This window comes from Bombina bombina, unplaced genomic scaffold (genome assembly GCF_027579735.1).
Source record: "Bombina bombina isolate aBomBom1 unplaced genomic scaffold, aBomBom1.pri scaffold_1002, whole genome shotgun sequence".
Lineage (NCBI taxonomy): Eukaryota > Metazoa > Chordata > Amphibia > Anura > Bombinatoridae > Bombina > Bombina bombina.
Genome location: NW_026511568.1, coordinates 10,297 through 29,482, shown reverse-complemented (window position 1 = coordinate 29,482; position 19,186 = coordinate 10,297). Strand labels below are relative to the sequence as shown.

At 38.5% G+C, this 19,186-nt stretch overlaps 1 protein-coding gene across 1 annotated transcript in view; it reads left to right on the top strand.

Annotated features, from left to right (window-relative positions):
• LOC128643805 (1,4-alpha-glucan-branching enzyme-like) overlaps positions 1-14,174 on the top strand; it is a gene marked incomplete at its 3' end in the record, with an annotated part of 35,035 nt that extends 20,861 nt beyond the window's left edge. The window contains exon 4 of the mRNA XM_053696628.1: positions 14,076-14,174. Within this exon, the coding sequence (XP_053552603.1) occupies positions 14,076-14,174 (99 nt within the window). The remainder of the gene's footprint in view (positions 1-14,075) is intronic.
• Between the last annotated feature and the right edge of the window lie 5,012 nt (positions 14,175-19,186).

The following is a 19,186-nucleotide window of genomic DNA, read 5'->3' as shown; positions in this document are numbered from 1 at the left end:
GATCTTCTGGTACAGGGTCCATTCGAACATCCAAATCTAGTCTCTCTCCAGCTGACGGCTTGGAAATTGAACGCTTGATTTTATCTAAGCGTGGGTTTTCGGATTCTGTGATAGATACTTTGGTACAAGACAGAAAACCTGTAACTAGAAAGATTTACCATAAAATATGGAAAAGATATATCTGTTGGTCTGAATCCAAGGGATTCTCATGGAGTAAGATTAAGATTCCTAGGATCCTTTCCTTCCTACAAGAGGGTTTGGATAAGGGATTATCAGCGAGTTCTCTAACGGGACAGATTTCTGCTTTATCTGTCTTGTTACACAAACGACTGGCAGCTGTGCCAGATGTTCAAGCATTTGTTCAGGCTCTGGTTAGGATTAAGCCTGTTTACAGACCTTTGACTCCTCCCTGGAGTTTAAATCTAGTTCTTTCAGTTCTCCAAGGGGTTCCGTTTGAACCTTTACATTCCATAGATATTAAGTTGTTATCTTGGAAAGTTTTGTTTTTGGTTGCTATTTCTTCTGCTAGAAGAGTTTCTGAGTTATCTGCTCTGCAGTGTTCTCCGCCCTATCTGGTGTTTCATTCAGATAAGGTTGTTTTGCGTACTAAGCCTGGTTTTCTTCCAAAGGTTGTTTCCAACAAAAATATTAACCAGGAGATAGTTGTACCTTCTTTGTGTCCGAATCCAGTTTCAAAGAAGGAACGTTTGTTACACAATTTAGACGTAGTCCGTGCTCTAAAATTCTATTTAGAAGCTACAAAAGAGTTCAGACAAACATCTTCTCTGTTTGTCGTCTATTCTGGTTAAAGGAGAGGTCAAAAAGCTACTGCTACCTCTCTTTCCTTTTGGCTTAAAAGAATCATCCGATTGGCTTACGAGACTGCCGGACGGCAGCCTCATGAAAGAATCACAGCTCACTCTACTAGGGCTGTGGCTTCCACGTGGGCCTTCAAGAACGAGGATTCTGTTGATCAGATATGTAAGGCAGCGACTTGGTCTTCACTGCACACTTTTGCCAAATTTTACAAATTTGATACTTTTGCTTCTTCGGAGGCTATTTTTGGGAGAAAGGTTTTGCAAGCCGTGGTGCCTTCTGTTTAGGTAACCTGATTTGCTCCCTCCCTTCATCCGTGTCCTAAAGCTTTGGTATTGGTTCCCACAAGTAAGGATGACGCCGTGGACCGGACACACCAATGTTGGAGAAAACAGAATTTATGCTTACCTGATAAATTACTTTCTCCATCGGTGTGTCCGGTCCATGGCCCGCCCTGGTTTTTTAATCAGGTTTGATGAATTATTTTCTCTAACTACAGTCACCACGGCACCCTATGGTTTCTCCTGTTTTTTTCTTCCTGTCCGTCGGTCAAATGACTTGGGTGAGCGGAGCCTAGGAGGGACTATATGGACAGCTTTTGCTGGGACTCTTTGCCATTTCCTGTTGGGGAAGAGATATTCCCACAAGTAAGGATGATGCCGTGGACCGGACACACCGTGGGAGAAAGTAATTTATCAGGTAAGCATAAATTCTGTTTTTTGGATCGTAACACTTTTTTGATTATTTGAATGTTACTTACCCTGTCATTCCAATATTCCACCATCTTCCGAAAGTGCACAAGTCCATGTTGAATGTTAAAGGATGCCCCATAGTTAGTGGTATAGGCTCCCTTTTTTAACATGTCAGAATGGTTGGATGCCATGCTTTATCCTCTGGTACAGATTCTGCCCAGTTATCTTCATGATACCAAACATGTACTGAGAGTTATGAATGATATGCACTGGGATTCTTCCTATTATTTGGTGACAGTTGATGTCACTGCTTTATATTCTTCCATTCCTCATGCTAATTGGTCTAGCTTCTTTGGAATTTTTACTCTCAAATTATTCCACTCTGAGTAGAGACTTTTGCAAATTTGTTGTTGATGGGACCAATTTTCTCCTATGCCACAATTACTTAGAGTTCGAGGGGGTGTTTTATCTCCAGGGATGTGGGACTGCTATGGGGGCAAAATTTGCTCCATCCTACGCCAACCTTTATATGGGTTGGTGGGATCTGTCCCACGTCTTTGGAGATTCTAACCCCTTCAGCGACAACATTGTATATTATGGGCGATATATTGATGATCTCCTTTTTTGTTTGGCAAGGAGAAGATAATGTATTTTATTGCTTACATCGGCAGCAATGATGCAAATCTTAAATTTCCCTTTGAGATCTCAGATCTGTCATTACATTTTTTGGATATCACTCTTAGTGGTACTCCAGAGGGTAAGGTGGAAAGCAGCATATACAGGAAGCCAATATCATGCAACTCGGTATTACATGCCAGTAGCTGCCATCCGAAAAACGTGTCCTACTCCATAGCCAAGGGGCAAATGATTCGAACTAAGAGAAATTGATCTACCAAAAAAGGTTTTCTACAACACCAGCAAGATCTGGTGGATCTTTGGAAGAGAGGGGTTACCCCAATAAAACGGTAAAAAGAGCTATTAAGGAGGTTAAGGACATCAATAGATCCACACTTTTAGTGGACAAGAATAAGACTTCCACTGTTGACACTTCTAGGCAAGTCACGTTTGTGACTGATTTCAGCACTGACTATCACCACATCTGTAACATAGTGAGGAAACAATTTAAACTTCTTGTGGCAGAAGATAAACTCACTGACTGTGTGGCTAGGGGCATTCGGTGTTCCTACAGAAGGAATTAATCTCTGGGCAATTATTTGTCCCCCCACAGTTTTGAGCAAAGCTCCATCCACAACAAGTTCATGGCTCACTAGCAAGGGTATGTTCAGGTGTGGAAGCAGATGCAGGGCATGTGATTACATTGTCATTTCTGATACGTTCACATCGGCTGTCACGGGTCGCTCGTTAGACATTAATTACTGTTTAAATTGCACGTCAAACTTTGTGATTTATCTTATCACCTGCACACTATGCAATATACAATATGTCGGACTCATGACCCGTGTCATTAGATCCCGTATCAGAGAGCATCTATCCACCATAAATGTGGGTAAATCCACTATGCATGACAAAAATGTCTCTAGCTTCAGGTGACTAGCGATTGATAAAGTCCCCCCACCAAGACGAGGGGGGGCAGACAAAAGCTTTTGGAAAAACGAGAGATGCTATGGATTTTCAAGTTGTCCACTAAGGTTCCCCTTGGGCTTAATGCAGATTACAATTTAATTAACTATTGGGAATAATAACTATTCAATATTCTCATGTAATTAATAACTTTGGGGCACATATTCCTTATTTTTACATCAATTAATTATTGCATCCATGTACTCATTTATATAACTCTTTTCCTTAATTCTAATCTGTACTTAATTATCCAGAGTTTTCTATCCCATATACATTAACTCTTTCCTGCATTCCTATGTATTATGATCTATCAACATATTTCTACTAACACCAGGCATTCCATTATAATAATATTTTTTCCTTTCTAAGTTAATAGACAGTGACATATTGAGGTTTTATATATATATATATATATATATATATATATATATATATATATATCTTATTGATGAGCTGATGTCTATTTAAGAATGTCTTATTGGAAATCGATTATGGTTTACCTATAATATGTATGTTAAGCCTTTTTAATAATTGTCTGCTGAATAGGAGAGTTATATTGTATAGTAATGTAATGCATTTTTGTGATTAATTGTATAACACTGTATAATTGCTTATGATATACCTAGCAAGGGCTGATACTTTGTGATTGGTTAGGCATTTTCAGGTCTTATCCAATGCGTATCCAGTACACCCCTTTTTTAAACCAGCATTAGTGTGCAGTGGTGTCACTGGGGGGGGGGGGGGGCGGCGCACCCGGGTGACACCCTCCAGGGGGTGACGCCAAAAAAAAATTTTTTTTTTTTTTTTTTTGAATTTTATTGAAATTCAAAGAAATACAATGTTGAGATGCATAGATTTTTTTTTTATTAGAGGGGCTGGCATTTGTGAACATTGGTGGGACTGGGGAAGTTGTAGACACACAATTTTTTTGCCCCTTGAGCCAGTGCTGCAATTTCAACAAATAGTTTTCCCGGCTGCTTTTGCTTGTTTGTACTTTGCTTCTCCCCTGCCCAATTTCGCTATGAATGTTGTGGGCATGCCGTGGGGCTTGCAAAGTTGCGCTGCTAGCTTAAACCTGCCTGCCTATCTGTGCTCACTGCTCAGTGACATGTGGAGCAGTGGAGTCACTCACTGCTGTGGTGTCTCTCTAAACGGGAACTGGCAAATCATGAGGGGATGCTTGGCACCTGACCGCATGACTGTTTGACAGTGTGTTTAAAGTGAAGGAGCTACGTATGATGCCCACCAGACCATTACGGTTACGGTACACTAAGTGCACACTGAACAGGTAGGAGTGACGGGCGGGGGTCTGGGGGTGGGCAGAGTGCAGAGGTGATTGGCCATAAGAAGCGGTAGGCACATGGCCCGGGGCTGTGCACTGACAGGCTTGGAACAGAGTCAGAGAGCAGAATTTTTATAGTTTGCACTTAAACAATTCTTTAGTGATTTATTTTTAGAGTGCTCTGTTTATCTTTCATTTGATGCTCTGCTGAGCCAGGGAGCAGCTCTAGGCATGCGCTTTATAATTAATGCAGTGCAGTTTACATATTTTGTAAGTGTGTGTCTGAGTTTTTGTGTGTGTGTGTGTCTCAGTGTTTTTGTGTGTGTGTGTCTGAGTGTGTTTCCGAGTGTTTGTGTGTGCATCTGAGTATGTTTTTAAGTGTGTCTGAGTGTTTGTATGTGTGTGTGCCTGTGTTTTTGTGTGTGTCTGCTTTCTGGGGGGGGGGTGACACCATAACTTACCGCACCGGGTGACACCAACCCTAGTGACGCCACTGTTAGTGTGCACTTTTTAACAGTAGTGAGTATGGCTTACGCCAAAACGCGTATACTGTGTTTCCTTTTTCATTGTATCAGACTCCATTTGCCCTTACATGGAGAGTTTTAAATCATGGAATTAAAGTTTGCTTTTTAATTGAGGCTGCTCCCGCTCGTTTCTTTGGATTGAGTAACACAATTTTTACACACATGTAGAGATGTAAAATTTCCGGAAATTTTGAAGCCATGTGAAAAGAAAAACAACCTTTTTTTTGTCTGGGGAAAAGATTTGGAGAAAAAAAATGCAGAGAGTGGAGTACTACTTTTTTTTTTTTTTTACAAATTAAAAGTAGTTTTGTTACAGTGGAAACATTAAAATGCAGTGTGCATGAAAATATTATGCCTGAAATAAAAGTACAGCTTATTCAGTAAAAATTAAACTTTTTTTATTTATTTTTTTAATTTTTGTTTTTTTAAATGGAACTACAATGTCCAGACATGTTAAGTACACAAGAACTAAAAGCAACCTCTCTTGTCAGTACATGAGAACAGGCAACCCCCCCTCTTCTCCCAAATAATGAAAAACTGAAGAAACCATCAACATAACAAAACTATGAGCGCTATTTTGTCTCCTTTAAATCCTTCTACTGATTCAATGTACCAAACAGGAAGAAAGCACTAATTTCCATTATAGAATGGTGTTTAGGAGGACCCCCATAGGCACCTTAATAAAACAAGATGGGAACACCCTCCTGGCTGTGGGGAGTTTTTTCTCTTGTTTATGAGAAAAATTTGATTGGGTAACAGATATTTAGAATAGATTGCTCTTCCAAGAGCTTGATCAACTTTTTCCTCATTTTCAGGTGTCATCCTATCTATAAGTAAAGGTATTGTGTATTATTTTTGAGGCATTTGTTTGCAGTTTTGCTTACTTAAATATGCTGTTAGGGGACAAGCCTTTTTTGGTGATGTAGCTGTTAAAGAAAGAGCAAAAATAGTTTTCTGGAATGGGAACGTTAAAGGGAAAAGTTATTTGCACTTTCATTGCTATGGCCCTCCTCATTTAATTCCATTAAATATTGTTTAATGTCTTTAGGACACCTCTCGCATGCAAGGATGTGTTTTGTCATCCTTGTAGCATTTGCTAAAGCATTTTCCCTTTGGTGGTATTTTCTCAGAAGAAATTGCACTGTGGCAATGTTTCCAAAAGCTGGATGTTGGTCTCACTATTTTACTGAGAGAATGGGGGGGTGGGGAAGAACAATGGCCAGATTTTATTACAGGACCAGAGACTTCATATTTGCATTATCTTTCTTTACTACTCAAGTGCAGCTTTTAAAGTACATAAAAACACATAAACATTTAAAATAAAACAGAAAAAATAGAGTCTATATAACTAGCCAATGAGAATGCTAGGTTAGAGACAAAAGAGAAAATGGACCAATCAGAGGACCCATATTGGCCATAAACAGACCAGTGAGCACCCCATCTTCCTCTTTCTTTTGCTGCTCATGCAACAGATAAGTGTGGCTCATTATTCTCTAATATATATTTTATTGTCAAATTATTATATTACTTTGTTATTACATTTTATTTATTTCCTTTTGTTCTATTCCTACACACACATATTTTCTCTCCTTTCCGTTTACATTTTACACCCTTTGTGCCTCTTCCTGCACTCGTTTTTGGTGTAATGCTCGTTTTTTCCCTGTACCTATTCTGCTTTTTTCCCCCTCTAATCCGGTTCTCTGTTTGAGTAATTTTATTAAAATCTAACTTGCCGTTTTTCTGCTGCGTGTCTCTGTCTCCTCTCCCTTCTATTGAGCTCCGGCGCCATCTTGTGGGCGTTCTTAGTGACGTCACAGCCCGCCTTCTGTTTTTCCTCAGAGTGCTGTGGACGCCTCCTGCCCTCTTACTGAAAAGTAATTTTGTTTCTTTCGGCTCTTTTTCAACTCTAAGCTTGTGTCAGATGCTAATTTTCTTTCTCTTTCTTCATTTTTAGGCATTTGCTGCCCTCCGGTGGTGCTTTTTATATTTACTAAAGATTTTTCCTGTCAGAAAACTTTTCCTGTCAGAAATTTTCTCTGTGAAGCATTTATGTTTTAAAAAATTTACACAATAATTTTCTCTAATATTACATATTTTATCTAGGTGTTTGTTGCTAAAGGTTCAAATATATTTTATATAAAAAATTTTAATCAAAAAATTGTTTGTCAATATATATTTTACCTTTGTATCAATATGTCTCTTGACATTTCTCCCAATCCCTTATCTGAACAATCTGTTCAGATTATGATTGATAACTCAATAAATAAATTAATGTCTCACATGTCTTCCCTTATGCATAAATCTCCTCCAAAGAAAACAATTAAAAGAAAAGCTCCTTCCAGTGCTTTTAAATTAAGCAAAAAGCTTGTCAGTAAATCCAAGCATACTCTGACTGAATCTAATCTTCCTTGCGGCAAAGGAAGTAAAACATCCGCTAAAAGACCCCTTACTCCCAAGGGGAATAAAAAGGGAGTTCAAATTAAAAAATCTGAAATATTTTCCAAAGAAAAAGGTTCTGATTCCTCTACATCATATAATTCAGATAATATGTCTGAGGACTCCAATAATTCCTCATCTAATAATTGTGATTCAGACTCCTCCTCTGAATCTGAGCCTAAACGCAAAAAAGCTAAAAAATGCTCCAAAAAATCCAAACATCTGGATGATGATAATTTTAATTTTACTGACGCTCTTGGTAACCCCCGCTTTAATGCGGACACCTTACACCATCCTAGATCCTCAGAATGGTTTCCTCCCATGGAAATCGCATCCTTTATAGATTTTCAACTTAAAAAGACCCTAAAGAAAAGGGCTAGAAATAATATGAGAGCTGAATGCCCCAGACCCCTTCTTCCCAAAAATTGTAACATTACCCCTGAAATTGACCCCAAAGTTCTCAAATTTATTGGCTCCCCGGGGTACAAAATCAAAAAAGGATTAGACAAAGCCTGGAAAAATTGCCAGGATAAACTACTTGACACCATTGGTCCTATTACAAAGCTCTTTGAGTTATCTGAAGAGGCTGTACTACAAGAATCCCCTATGGACCCTTCCCTCGTTAGAGAGTGGGTTCAACGCATTCTCTCCTTTGTGGGTAATGCCAATACCGCTATTATAATTGAACGCAGAAAGAATATCTTAAGAAAAATTGACCCTAAGATCTGCGATTTCGCAGTTAATGAATTACAATCGGACAAAGACGGTCTTCTTTTTGGAGACGCTTTTCTAAAAGATTTGAACCTTTATGCGAACACCTTTTCCACCCTTAATAAAGTAAAAACCTCTATGAGAAAAATGATGTACTCTCAGAATTTCTCTGACAGGGCCGGGAAAGGTAGAGGTCGCTTTCCCGGCCGTTCCTCACAAATTTCAAGACCTCAATTCCAACAAAACTACCCCTCTCAGTATCAGCACTACAGATACAACAATGAAGCCTCTCCAGCTTTCAACTTTTTTCCACAACGGTCCAGACCCTGGCAACAAAGAGGTCAACGTTTCAGAACCCGATCTCGCCCTTCTCCAGGTAAAATTTCCTCTTTTCAATACTCCTCTTTCTTCCCCACTAAAAGTTGGGGGAAGAATAGCCTTCTTCGCTCACAATTGGAACCTCATATCTTCAGATCCTTGGATCTTAAACACAGTTCAAGGAGTTCACATAGATTTCTTATCTCCCCCTATCCAAAATTCTTTTCCAAAACCTATTCATTTTTCCCAAAAAGACAGACTTCTAGTTCAAAAAGAGATAGAAAATCTTCGACAAAAAGAAGCTATCTCCCCAAATCCAAATCCTCACTTAGCTTTCTTCAGCAACCTTTTTCTAGTAAAAAAGAAAAATGGTCAGTTCAGACCTGTTATAAACCTAAGAACTCTCAACGCTTACGTTGTTTACAATCACTTCAAACTAGAGGGGATTCATCTTCTAAGAGACTGTCTTTTGGACAACGATTGGCTGGTCAGACTAGACCTCTCGGATGCATATCTCACAGTTCCCATAGATCCAGAACACTGGAAGTACCTGACTTTCACTTGGGAGGAAAAAGTTTGGAGTTTCACTTGTCTCCCTTTCGGACTTTCATCCGCTCCATGGATATTTACAAAACTCCTCAAACCAGTAGTATCTTTTCTGAGACTCAGAGGAATTCGTCTGATCATTTATCTAGACGATATCCTGCTGATGAATCAAGATTTTACTTCTCTTCAATCTCAGTTATCCATGACAATAAATCTTTTAGAGAATTTAGGTTTCCTAGTAAACAAAGAAAAATCAATCCTTCTTCCTTCCAAATCTCTAATTTTTCTTGGTTTTCTTATAGATACGGCGAAAGCCACTTTAAGCTTACCCCTTTCAAAGATAAAGAACATCAAGAAGGAAATTTCAAAGACTCTCACCAAACAATTTGTCTCGGTCAGACAGATAGCCAGGATAGTTGTGTTAATTTCATCCTCTTTTCAGGCTATCTTTCCGGCTCCCCTTCATTATCGAGAACTCCAAAGATTAAAGATTTCTTACCTTCAGAAAGGTTTCTCTTATTCTCACCTCATTCCATTATCCTTGGAAGCCAAAGAGGAGCTTTCATGGTGGCTTTCCCAAATGGAAGCTTGGAATGGGAGAGCTATTTTTGGAAAATCCCCAGATTTGATCATAGAATCCGATGCCAGCCTGTCGGGTTGGGGTGCCCGCTGCGGTCCATCTATTACCGGAGGGAAATGGTCCGCAGAAGAAAAAGGCCTCCATATAAATTGTCTGGAACTTTTAGCCGGGTCCTTTGCTGTAAAAAGTTTTGTAAAATCTCTAGCCCCTGCCTCTATCCTTCTTCGGATGGACAACATCTCAGCTGTGAGATATCTCAATCGATTAGGTGGCACAAAGTCCAGAAATCTGTCAAATATTACCAAGGATTTTATTCATCTCTGTCTAGACAAGAATATCTCTATCAAGGCAGAATATATTCCAGGTCTTTCGAATTCAGCTGCAGATTGGGGTTCTCGTTTCCTCAGGGACTCCAGCGATTGGAAAATTCACAGAAATATTTTCCTATCCATCCAAACCCTTCTGGGTCCTTTCTCTTTGGACATCTTCGCTTCTCGTCTCAACCGTCAACTTCCTCTCTACTTCAGCTGGCGTCCAGATCCAGAAGCATTAGCAATAGACGCTTTCCTTCAAACCTGGCCGAATCAAGGGGCTTATGCTTTTCCCCCCTTTTCCCTGATTGCCCGGACGATTTCTGTAGTTCGCAGGAATCTTCTATCTCTTACCCTCATAACTCCCCTGTGGCCAACTCAAGCTTGGTATCCCTCTCTTCTGGAGATGTCTTTCAAACCCCCAATTCTCCTCCCTGTTTTTCCGGATCTCCTCTTAGATCCAGAGGACAACCCTCATTTTCTCATTCTCAATCACTCTCTCAGACTAATAGCATGGTCGATTACGGGGAACTCAGAAATCTCCTCGACCTTTCGGACTCAACTAAATCTCTCATGCGAGATTCATGGGCCCCAGGAACCCACAAATCTTATTTTTCCGCATGGTCCAGATGGTCTAGCTGGTGCATGCTTAGGAGTCTGGATCCCTTTTCATCTCCTTTAACTCAAATCCTAAATTTCCTCTCTCACCTCTTTGACCTAGGCCTTGCATACAGGACCATCAATCTTTCCAGATCTGCTATTTCGGCTAGACATGATTTCATTAACAATCTCCCTATCGGAAAACATCCTTTAGTATGTCGTCTTCTTAAAGCTATTAGACTAAAAAGACCTCCTACTCCAAAACATAATTTCTTTTGGGATGTAGATTTAATTTTCTCCCTCTTTAAATCTTGGCCTTCCAATGACTTTCTCTCTTTAAAACAAATTTCTGCTAAACTTGCTACCCTTCTTTGCCTGATCTCTTTTCGCAGGGTTTCTGATGTCTGGGCTCTAGATTTCAATTCTAAATCCTTTTCTCCTGAAGGTGTCACTTTCCTCATTTCTCGTAGAACTAAGACCTTATCCTCTTCTATTTTCTACCCCTATTTTCCCTCCGAACCTTCCCTCTGTGTTGTTTCTTGTCTCAAATCTTATGAATCTAAAACTGCATCTTTCAGAGATTCTTCTAACAACCAACTCTTGTTATCTTTTGTTCCTCCTCATGCTCCTGTCACTACTACCTCTATTGCTAGATGGATAAAATGGGTCATGTCCGAAGCTGGAGTTGACCTTTCTTTTTCCGCTCATTCAGTTAGAGGATCGGCCGCTTCTAAAGCTCTTCTGAAGTCTGCTCCATTGCAAGACATATTGAAGGCTGCGGACTGGTCCTCCGACTCCACTTTCAAACACTTTTACTTTAAACCTATCCAACATGCTTCACTTAATCTTTTTCAATAATTGCTTTAAACATGCAAATATGAAGTCTCTGGTCCTGTAATAAAATTCCGATTATCCTAGCTTAGTGAAGGTATAATCTAGATTTTATTAAGGACACAGAGACGAATATTTCCCTCCTCTATACTATCTTATCCCACCCATACAGTTATCTATTTTTAATTGTACTAACGTTTCTATATATTTTATTTTAGTTACCAACTTCACAAATGTCCCTAGTTAAATCAGGATTTGTTCCTACAATGAAGACTCCTGTCTCTTCATGGAAGAACAGATGGATCTTTAAATCCTCTCATTCATCTCCTCAATCATCGAGTCAAGCCTCCATGAAGACTCTTCAATTCCTGTGGTTTTGTTTACTGATTTGTTTATTCCTTGGACTGTTGGGACTATTAAATTTCTTCAAAAGTTTCCTGTTTATGAGCATCAAACAAGAAAGAGGAAGATGGGGTGCTCACTGGTCTGTTTATGGCCAATATGGGTCCTCTGATTGGTCCATTTTCTCTTTTGTCTCTAACCTAGCATTCTCATTGGCTAGTTATATAGACTCTATTTTTTCTGTTTTATTTTAAATGTTTATGTGTTTTTATGTACTTTAAAAGCTGCACTTGAGTAGTAAAGAAAGATAATGCAAATATTCGTCTCTGTGTCCTTAATAAAATCTAGATTATACCTTCACTAAGCTAGGATAATCGGAATTACAGGTAAACAATATGCTGTAAAGATAAGGCCATGAAGACAATCTAATGCAGTTAATTGAAAGGTAAGAGTTTAAATTCATCTCAATTCTGAACATTTAACCATATTTTAATGCCTAACAGAGGACATAAACGGCTCCATCAACTATACCAACAAAATAGAGTCCACAAATAAAAAAAAATTCCCCCTGCAGTGCTCTCTAGAGACACATGTATATTTATTTTATTTGAGAATTGCATCTTAGTATTTTCTTAGTATTTGAATTGTATTCCAGGATTTGCTCTGTTAAAGGTACATTAATTGCAATAATTTGAGACTTTACATAAAGTCTTCATGTTTTATTGTTTTTAGAAATAATATTAAACATTTACAAATATGAATAATATTTCTATACTCAATTTTTCCCTAGTTTTTCCAGAAAAAAAATAGATGGGTCACCCGACCTCCCTTTTTTTTTTTTTTCTCCCTGGGGCCTTCCCATCTCTACCAACATGGCAAATTATATCAGCCATCGGTGAGACTTTCTTGTGCTGCTATATGATTTTCTCATGCATTCTTTGGGTTAAGTATTTCCTGAAATGGCAGAATTGCTGCTTGCTTTTTTCTGTCCCTGGAGTTGTTTAATTATGAGCTATAGAAAGTATTTGCACTATGTGCTTTATTTTGAAGAACATAATTTCTGACTAGGTGATTTTTTTGCATCCTATTAAAACCTCATAAGCAGAGGTTTATGTAGGTTTTACCATTGTTTTCCCAGATAATACATTATTGAATGATAAACAAAGGTTGCAATATTGGAAACATGATTTTTTTTTTTTATGTTCTTACTCACAAACCAGTAAATATTTTTGATAACATTGTTATCCAGATTGTCAGGGAGCCTGCCTGTCAAAGTGATATTAAAAGCATGCAGGTGAATAAATAGGAGATGAAATAGCCTGTTTATGTTTATCTTTAAACATTTCTCCAAACAGGCTAGAAACAAATATTTAATCCAGAAAGTCACTGTACTTGGAGTAATAGAAAGGCCAAAGTATGTTAGAAGGGGGGGTATCCTCTCCCATTGCTTATTATAGGTCACATTGATAAAAGTGTGCTTGTTTGACTTTCTTTCTGTTTATGACAAAGTGGAGAGCAGGAAGTTCGCTTCGGTGTGTATTTGAGTCACTATGAAGGACAACAATTTAAAATTCTTCCTGTGTTTGATATAAAAGCATTTTGCCAAGAAGACAATCTTAGATCTCTACATTTCAAATGACACATTGGAGTTTATGGTATTTTTTTATTCTCAATATCAAGTTTTGCCCCATTTACTAAATGTGGGATGTAGTCTTCACTTTCTTGTTTGTGGTTGTTTTTTTTTGTTTTTTTTTTGGGGGGGGGTTCAGCTGGAGTTTAAAAGTGTCAGAAGGGACGTGATAGCTAGGGAACGCATGATAGTGTTATTAACAGTTCTCCAAAAATCGGGTTATTTAAGTAGTATTTTGCCAGATTTAAAGTGAATGTAAAATTTGATTAAAAACAGGGGTACTTTATTAAATCAAAATTTACATTTCACTCGTGTTGTGAAAAAATACTTGAAAGCATATCCAGCTTCCTCCACCCGCCTCAAAGCCTCTTCCTGGCTCTAAAATGAGGAATCTGGCTTCCTCCAATCATGGCATTGAATCAGACACTAATTCCACGGGGGAAAGCCGTAATTGGAGGATGACCCAACCATCATTTTTGACCTCAGAAATGGCTTGCGACGACTGGAGGAAACTGGATCAGCTGTCAAGTTTAAAAGGTAAGTATTTTTCACAACACGAGTGAAATCTAAATTTTGATTAATTAAAATGCCCCTGTTTTTAATCAATTTTTTAAAAACCGAGCACTTTAGCATAAAAATTTAAATTTAAAAGTCTAAAATGAAGAGAATTTTAAAATAAGTTTTTAAATATTATTTTTTTCTTTTTTCTGATAGTCATTGGCCACTCATGGTTTTTGTTATTTATCATTTTGGCTCTACTTTTAGTTGGACTTGGTAAATGGCAGTAGATCAACTGCTGTTACAGTTTTTCACTTAACTTGTTTGATTGCTCATGCTAATAAAGAAAATAAAAACTATCACTTTTTTTTTTTTAGGATGTGTCAGGGATGCCCGCTCTTTGCTGTCCTACAACGCAGGGTGGTGCAGGATTTGACTATCGATTGTCAATGGCTATACCTGATAAATGGATTCAGGTAAGTTACTCAAAAAATATTGTTGTATAGATAATTTACTATAAACATAGTATTAACTAGAAGATAGCCCTTGTCTAGATAAACAGGAACATTTCCCTAATAAAGCTATAAAAAAAAAATATGTGCAACTTTTTATAGTTTTGTTGTATAGTGTGTTTACTTAGTTTACCTGTTATTAGTTCTCTGGGATTGAATGAATGGCTACATATTTTGTGAGCTGAGCTTGGTTTAACTATTAACATCTACACTTTAAAGGAAGACCGTTATTTCTAGCAATTGTTATGCCCAAAATACCTCTACTGTCATCGTAGAGCGGCCCACTTAAAAATCCTGGAGAAACTTAAGCTGAAGAAATTACTTGAAACATAATTGTGGGTTCTCATGCTTCCTAAACCTAAATTTTGTCGTTAAAAATTAAAAAAGGCAATTTAGGGGGGGGGGCGGATTCAACCGCCGACATGGCCAGACGTGTTTTTCAACAGCTCCTAGCTTTTTGATCTAATTTAGGGGATTAAGTCGTAAATCTATATTTAAACGCTTGAATATGGAACCCCGAGATCTTAAGCAGCTACTGAATATTACTAGGGGAAATATTACTTTCGGTTCTACCAAAGCTAAGTGCATTTGTTGATAAGCTATCCAACGCTGATAATATTTCCATTAGTAATAATCCATTACCTGTTGTTGTTCCTTCAACATCTAATGTTCAGGATGTTCCTGTTAATGTTAAAGAATTTGTTTCTAATTCTATTCGGAAGGCTCTGTTTGTTATTCCTCCTTCTAGTAAACGTAAGAGGTCTTTTAAAACTTCACATATTTCAGATGAATTTTTAAATGACCGCCATCATTCTGACTTATCTATTTCTGATGAGGATCTATCTGGTTCAGAAGATTCTACCTCAGATATTGACACTGATAAATCTTCATATTTGTTTAAGATGGAGTTTATTCGTTCTTTACTTAAAGAAATGTTGATTGCATTAGATATGGAGGAGTCTAGTCCTCTTTATATTAAAACTACTAAGCGTTTAAATTCAGTTTTTAAACTTCATGTAGTTATTCCAGAAGTTTTTCCAGTTCCTGATGCTATTTCAGAAGTATTTTCTAGGGAATGGAATAGTCTGGGTACTTCATTTACTCCTTCTCCAAGGTTTAAGAAATTGTACCCTTTGCCATCTGATTAGAGTTTTGGGAGAAAATCCCCAAAGTTGATGGGGCTATCTCTACTCTTGCTAAACGTACTACTCTTCCTACGGAGATAGTACTTCGTTTAAGGATCCTTTAGATAGGAAGCTTGAATCCTTTCTAAGGAAGGCTTATTTATGTTCAGGTAATCTTCTTAGACCTGCTATTTCTTTGGCTGATGTTGCTGCAGCTTCAACTTTCTGGTTGGAGGCTTTAGCGCAACAAGTATCAGACTATAATGCTTATTGCATTGTTAGACTCCTTCAACATGCTAATAACTTTGTTTGTGATGCCATTTTCGATATCATCAGAATTGATGTCAGGTATATGTCTTTAGCTATTTTAGCTAGAAAAGCTTTATGGCTTAAGTCTTGGAATGCAGATATGACTTCTAAGTCAACTTTGCTTTCTCTTTCTTTCCAAGGTAATAAATTATTTGGTTCTCAGTTAGACTCAATAATTTCAACTGTTACTGGGGGGAAGGGAGCCTTTTTACCTCAGGATAAAAAATCTAAAGGTAAATATAGGGCTGCTAATCGTTTTCGTTCCTTTCGTCAGAATAAGAAACAAAAGCCTGACCCTTCCTCTAAAGGAACAGTTTCCGTTTGGAAACTTTCTCCAGTCTGGAATAAATCCAAGCCTTTTAGAAAGTCAAAACCAGCTCCCAAATCCGCATGAAGGTGCGGCCCTCATTCCAGCACTGCTGGTAGGGGGCAGGTAACGATTTTTCAAAGATGTTTGGCTCAATTCGATTCAAAGTCTTTGGATTCAGAACATTGTTTCACAAGGGTACAGAATAGGTTTCAAGGTAAGACCGCCTGTGAGAAGATTCTTTCTTTCACGCATTCCAGTAAACCCAGTAAAGGCTCAAGCGTTTCTGAAATGTGTTTCAGATCTGGAGTCAGCTGGGGTAATTGTGCCAGTTCCAGTTCTGGAACAGGGCCTGGGTTTTTATTCAAATCTGTTCATTGTTCCAAAGAAAGAGAATTCTTTCAGACCAGTTCTGGATCTAAAAATATTGAATCGTTATGTAAGGATACCAACATTCAAGATGGTAACTATAAGGACTTTTCTGCCTTTTGTTCAGCAAGGGCATTATATGTCCACAATAGACTTACAGGATGCATATCTTCATATTCCAATTCATCAGGACCATTATCAGTTCCTGAGATTCTCTTTTCTAGACAAGCATTACCAGTTTGTTGCTCTTCCTTTTGGCCTAGCAACAGCTCCAAGGATCTTTTCGAAGGTTCTCGGTGCCCTTCTTTCTGTAATAAGGGAGCAGGGTATTGCGGTATTTCCTTATTTGGACGATATCTTGGTACTTGCTCAGTCTTTACATTCTGCAGAATCTCACACAAATCAGCTTGTGTTGTTTCTTCAAAGACATGGTTGGAGGATCAAGTTACCAAAGAGTTCCTTGATTCCTCAGACAAGGGTAACCTTTTTGGGTTTCCAAATAGATTCAGTGTCCATGACTTTGTCTCTAACAGAAAAGAGACGTCTGAAATTGGTTTCAGCTTGTCGAAACCTTCAGTCTCAATCTTTCCCTTCGGTAGCTTTGTGCATGGAAATTTTAGGTCTCATGACTGCTGCATCGGACGCAATCCCTATTGCTCGTTTTCACATGAGATCTCTTCAGCTTTGTATGCTGAACCAATGGTGCAGTGATTATACAAAGATATCACAATTAATATCCTTAAATCCCAATGTTCGATCTTCTTTGACTTGGTGGTTAGATCACCATCGTTTAGTTCAAGGGGCCTCTTTTGTTCGTCCAACCTGGACTGTGATCTCAACAGATGAGTCTTTCAGGTTGGGGGGGTTTGGGAATCTCAGGAGGCGAGATTACCAATCAACATTTTGGAACTCTGTGCGATTTTTAGAGCTCTTTAGTTCTGGCCTCTTCTGAAGAGAGAATCGTTTATTTGTTTTCAGACAGACAATGTCACAACCGTGGCATATGTCAATCATCAAGGGGGGACTCACAGTCCTCAGGCTATGAAAGAAGTATCTCGGATACTTGTATGGGCGGAACCCAGCTCCTGTCTAATTTCTGTGGTTCACATCCCAGGTATAGACAATTGGGAAGCGGATTATCTCAGCCGCCAGACGTTACATCCGGGCGAATGGTCTCTTCACCCAGAGGTATTTCTTCAGATTGTTCAAATCTGGGGACTTCCAGAAATAGATCTGATGGCCTCTCATCTAAACAAGAAACTTTGCAGGTATATGTCCAGATCCATTGATCCTCAGGCGGAAGCAGTGGACGTGTTGTCACTTCCTTGGAATTATCAACCTGCTTATATCTTTCCGCCTTTAGTTCTTCTTCCAAGAGTGATTTCCAAAATCCTAATGGAGCGTTCGTTTGAACTGCTGGTGGCTCCAGCATGGCCACACAGGTTTTGGTATGCGGATCTCGTTCGGATGGCAAGTTGCCAACCTTGGACACTTCCGTTAAGGCCAGACCTTCTGTCTCAAGGCCCATTTTTCCATCAGGATCTCAAATCATTAAATTTGAAGGTATGGAGATTGAACGCTTAATACTTAGTCATAGACGTTTCTCTGACTCAGTGATTAATACTATGTTACAGGCTCGTAAATCTGTGTCTAGAAAGATCTATTACCGAGTCTGGAAGACTTACATTTCTTGGTGTTCTTCACATAAATTCTCTTGGCATTCTTTTAGAATTCCTAGAATTTTACAATTTCTTCAAGATGGTTTGGATAAGGGTTTGTCTGCAAGTTCCTTAAAAGGACAAATCTCTGCTCTTTCGGTTCTTTTTCACAGAAAGATTGCTAATCATCCTGATATTCATTGTTTTGTACAGGCTTTGGTTTGTATCAAGCCTGTCATTAAGTCAATCTCTCCTCCTTGGAGTCTCAATTTGTTTCTGAGGGCTTTACAGGCTCCTCCGTTTGAACCTATGCATTCTCTGGATATTAAATTACTTTCTTGGAAAGTTTTGTTCCTTTTGGCCATCTCTTCTGCTAGAAGAGTTTCTGAGTTATCTGCTCTTTCTTGTGAATCTCCTTTTCTGATTTTTCATCAGGATAAGGCGGTGTTGCGGACTTCATTTAATTTTTTACCTAAGGTTGTGAATTCTAACAACATTAGTAGAGAAATTGTTGTCCCTTCATTGTGTCCTAATCCTAAGAATTCTCTGGAAAGATCTTTACATTCTTTGGATGTAGTAAGAGCTTTGAAATATTATGTTGAAGCTACTAAAGATTTCAGAAAGACTTCTAGTCTATTTGTTATCTTTTCTGGTTCTAGGAAAGGTCAGAAGGCTTCTGCCATTTCTTTGGCGTCTTGGTTAAAGTCTTTGATTCATCATGCTTATGTAGAGTCGGGTAAATCCCCGCCTCAAAGGATTACTGATCATTCTACTAGGTCAGTTTCTACTTTCTGGGCTTTTAGGAATGAAGCTTCTGTTGATCAGATTTGCAAATGTTATGTGATTCTTTTTGTCAGGATATGATGTTATCATATATATATCACTTTCTTCTGTTATGTGTGATCAGTCCACGGGTCATCATTACTTCTGGGATATTATCTGCTCCCCTACAGGAAGTGCAAGAGGATTCACCCAGCAGAGTTGCTATATAGCTCCTCCCCTCTACGTCACCCCCAGTCATTCTCTTGCACCCAAAGACTAGATAGGAGGTGTGAGAGGACTATGGTGATTATACTTAGTTTTTAGAACTTCAATCAAAAGTTTGTTATTTTACAATAGCACCGGAGCGTGTTATTACCTCTCTGGCAGAGTTTGAAGAAGAATCTACCAGAGTTTTTCTTATGATTTTAACCGGAGTAGTTAAGATCA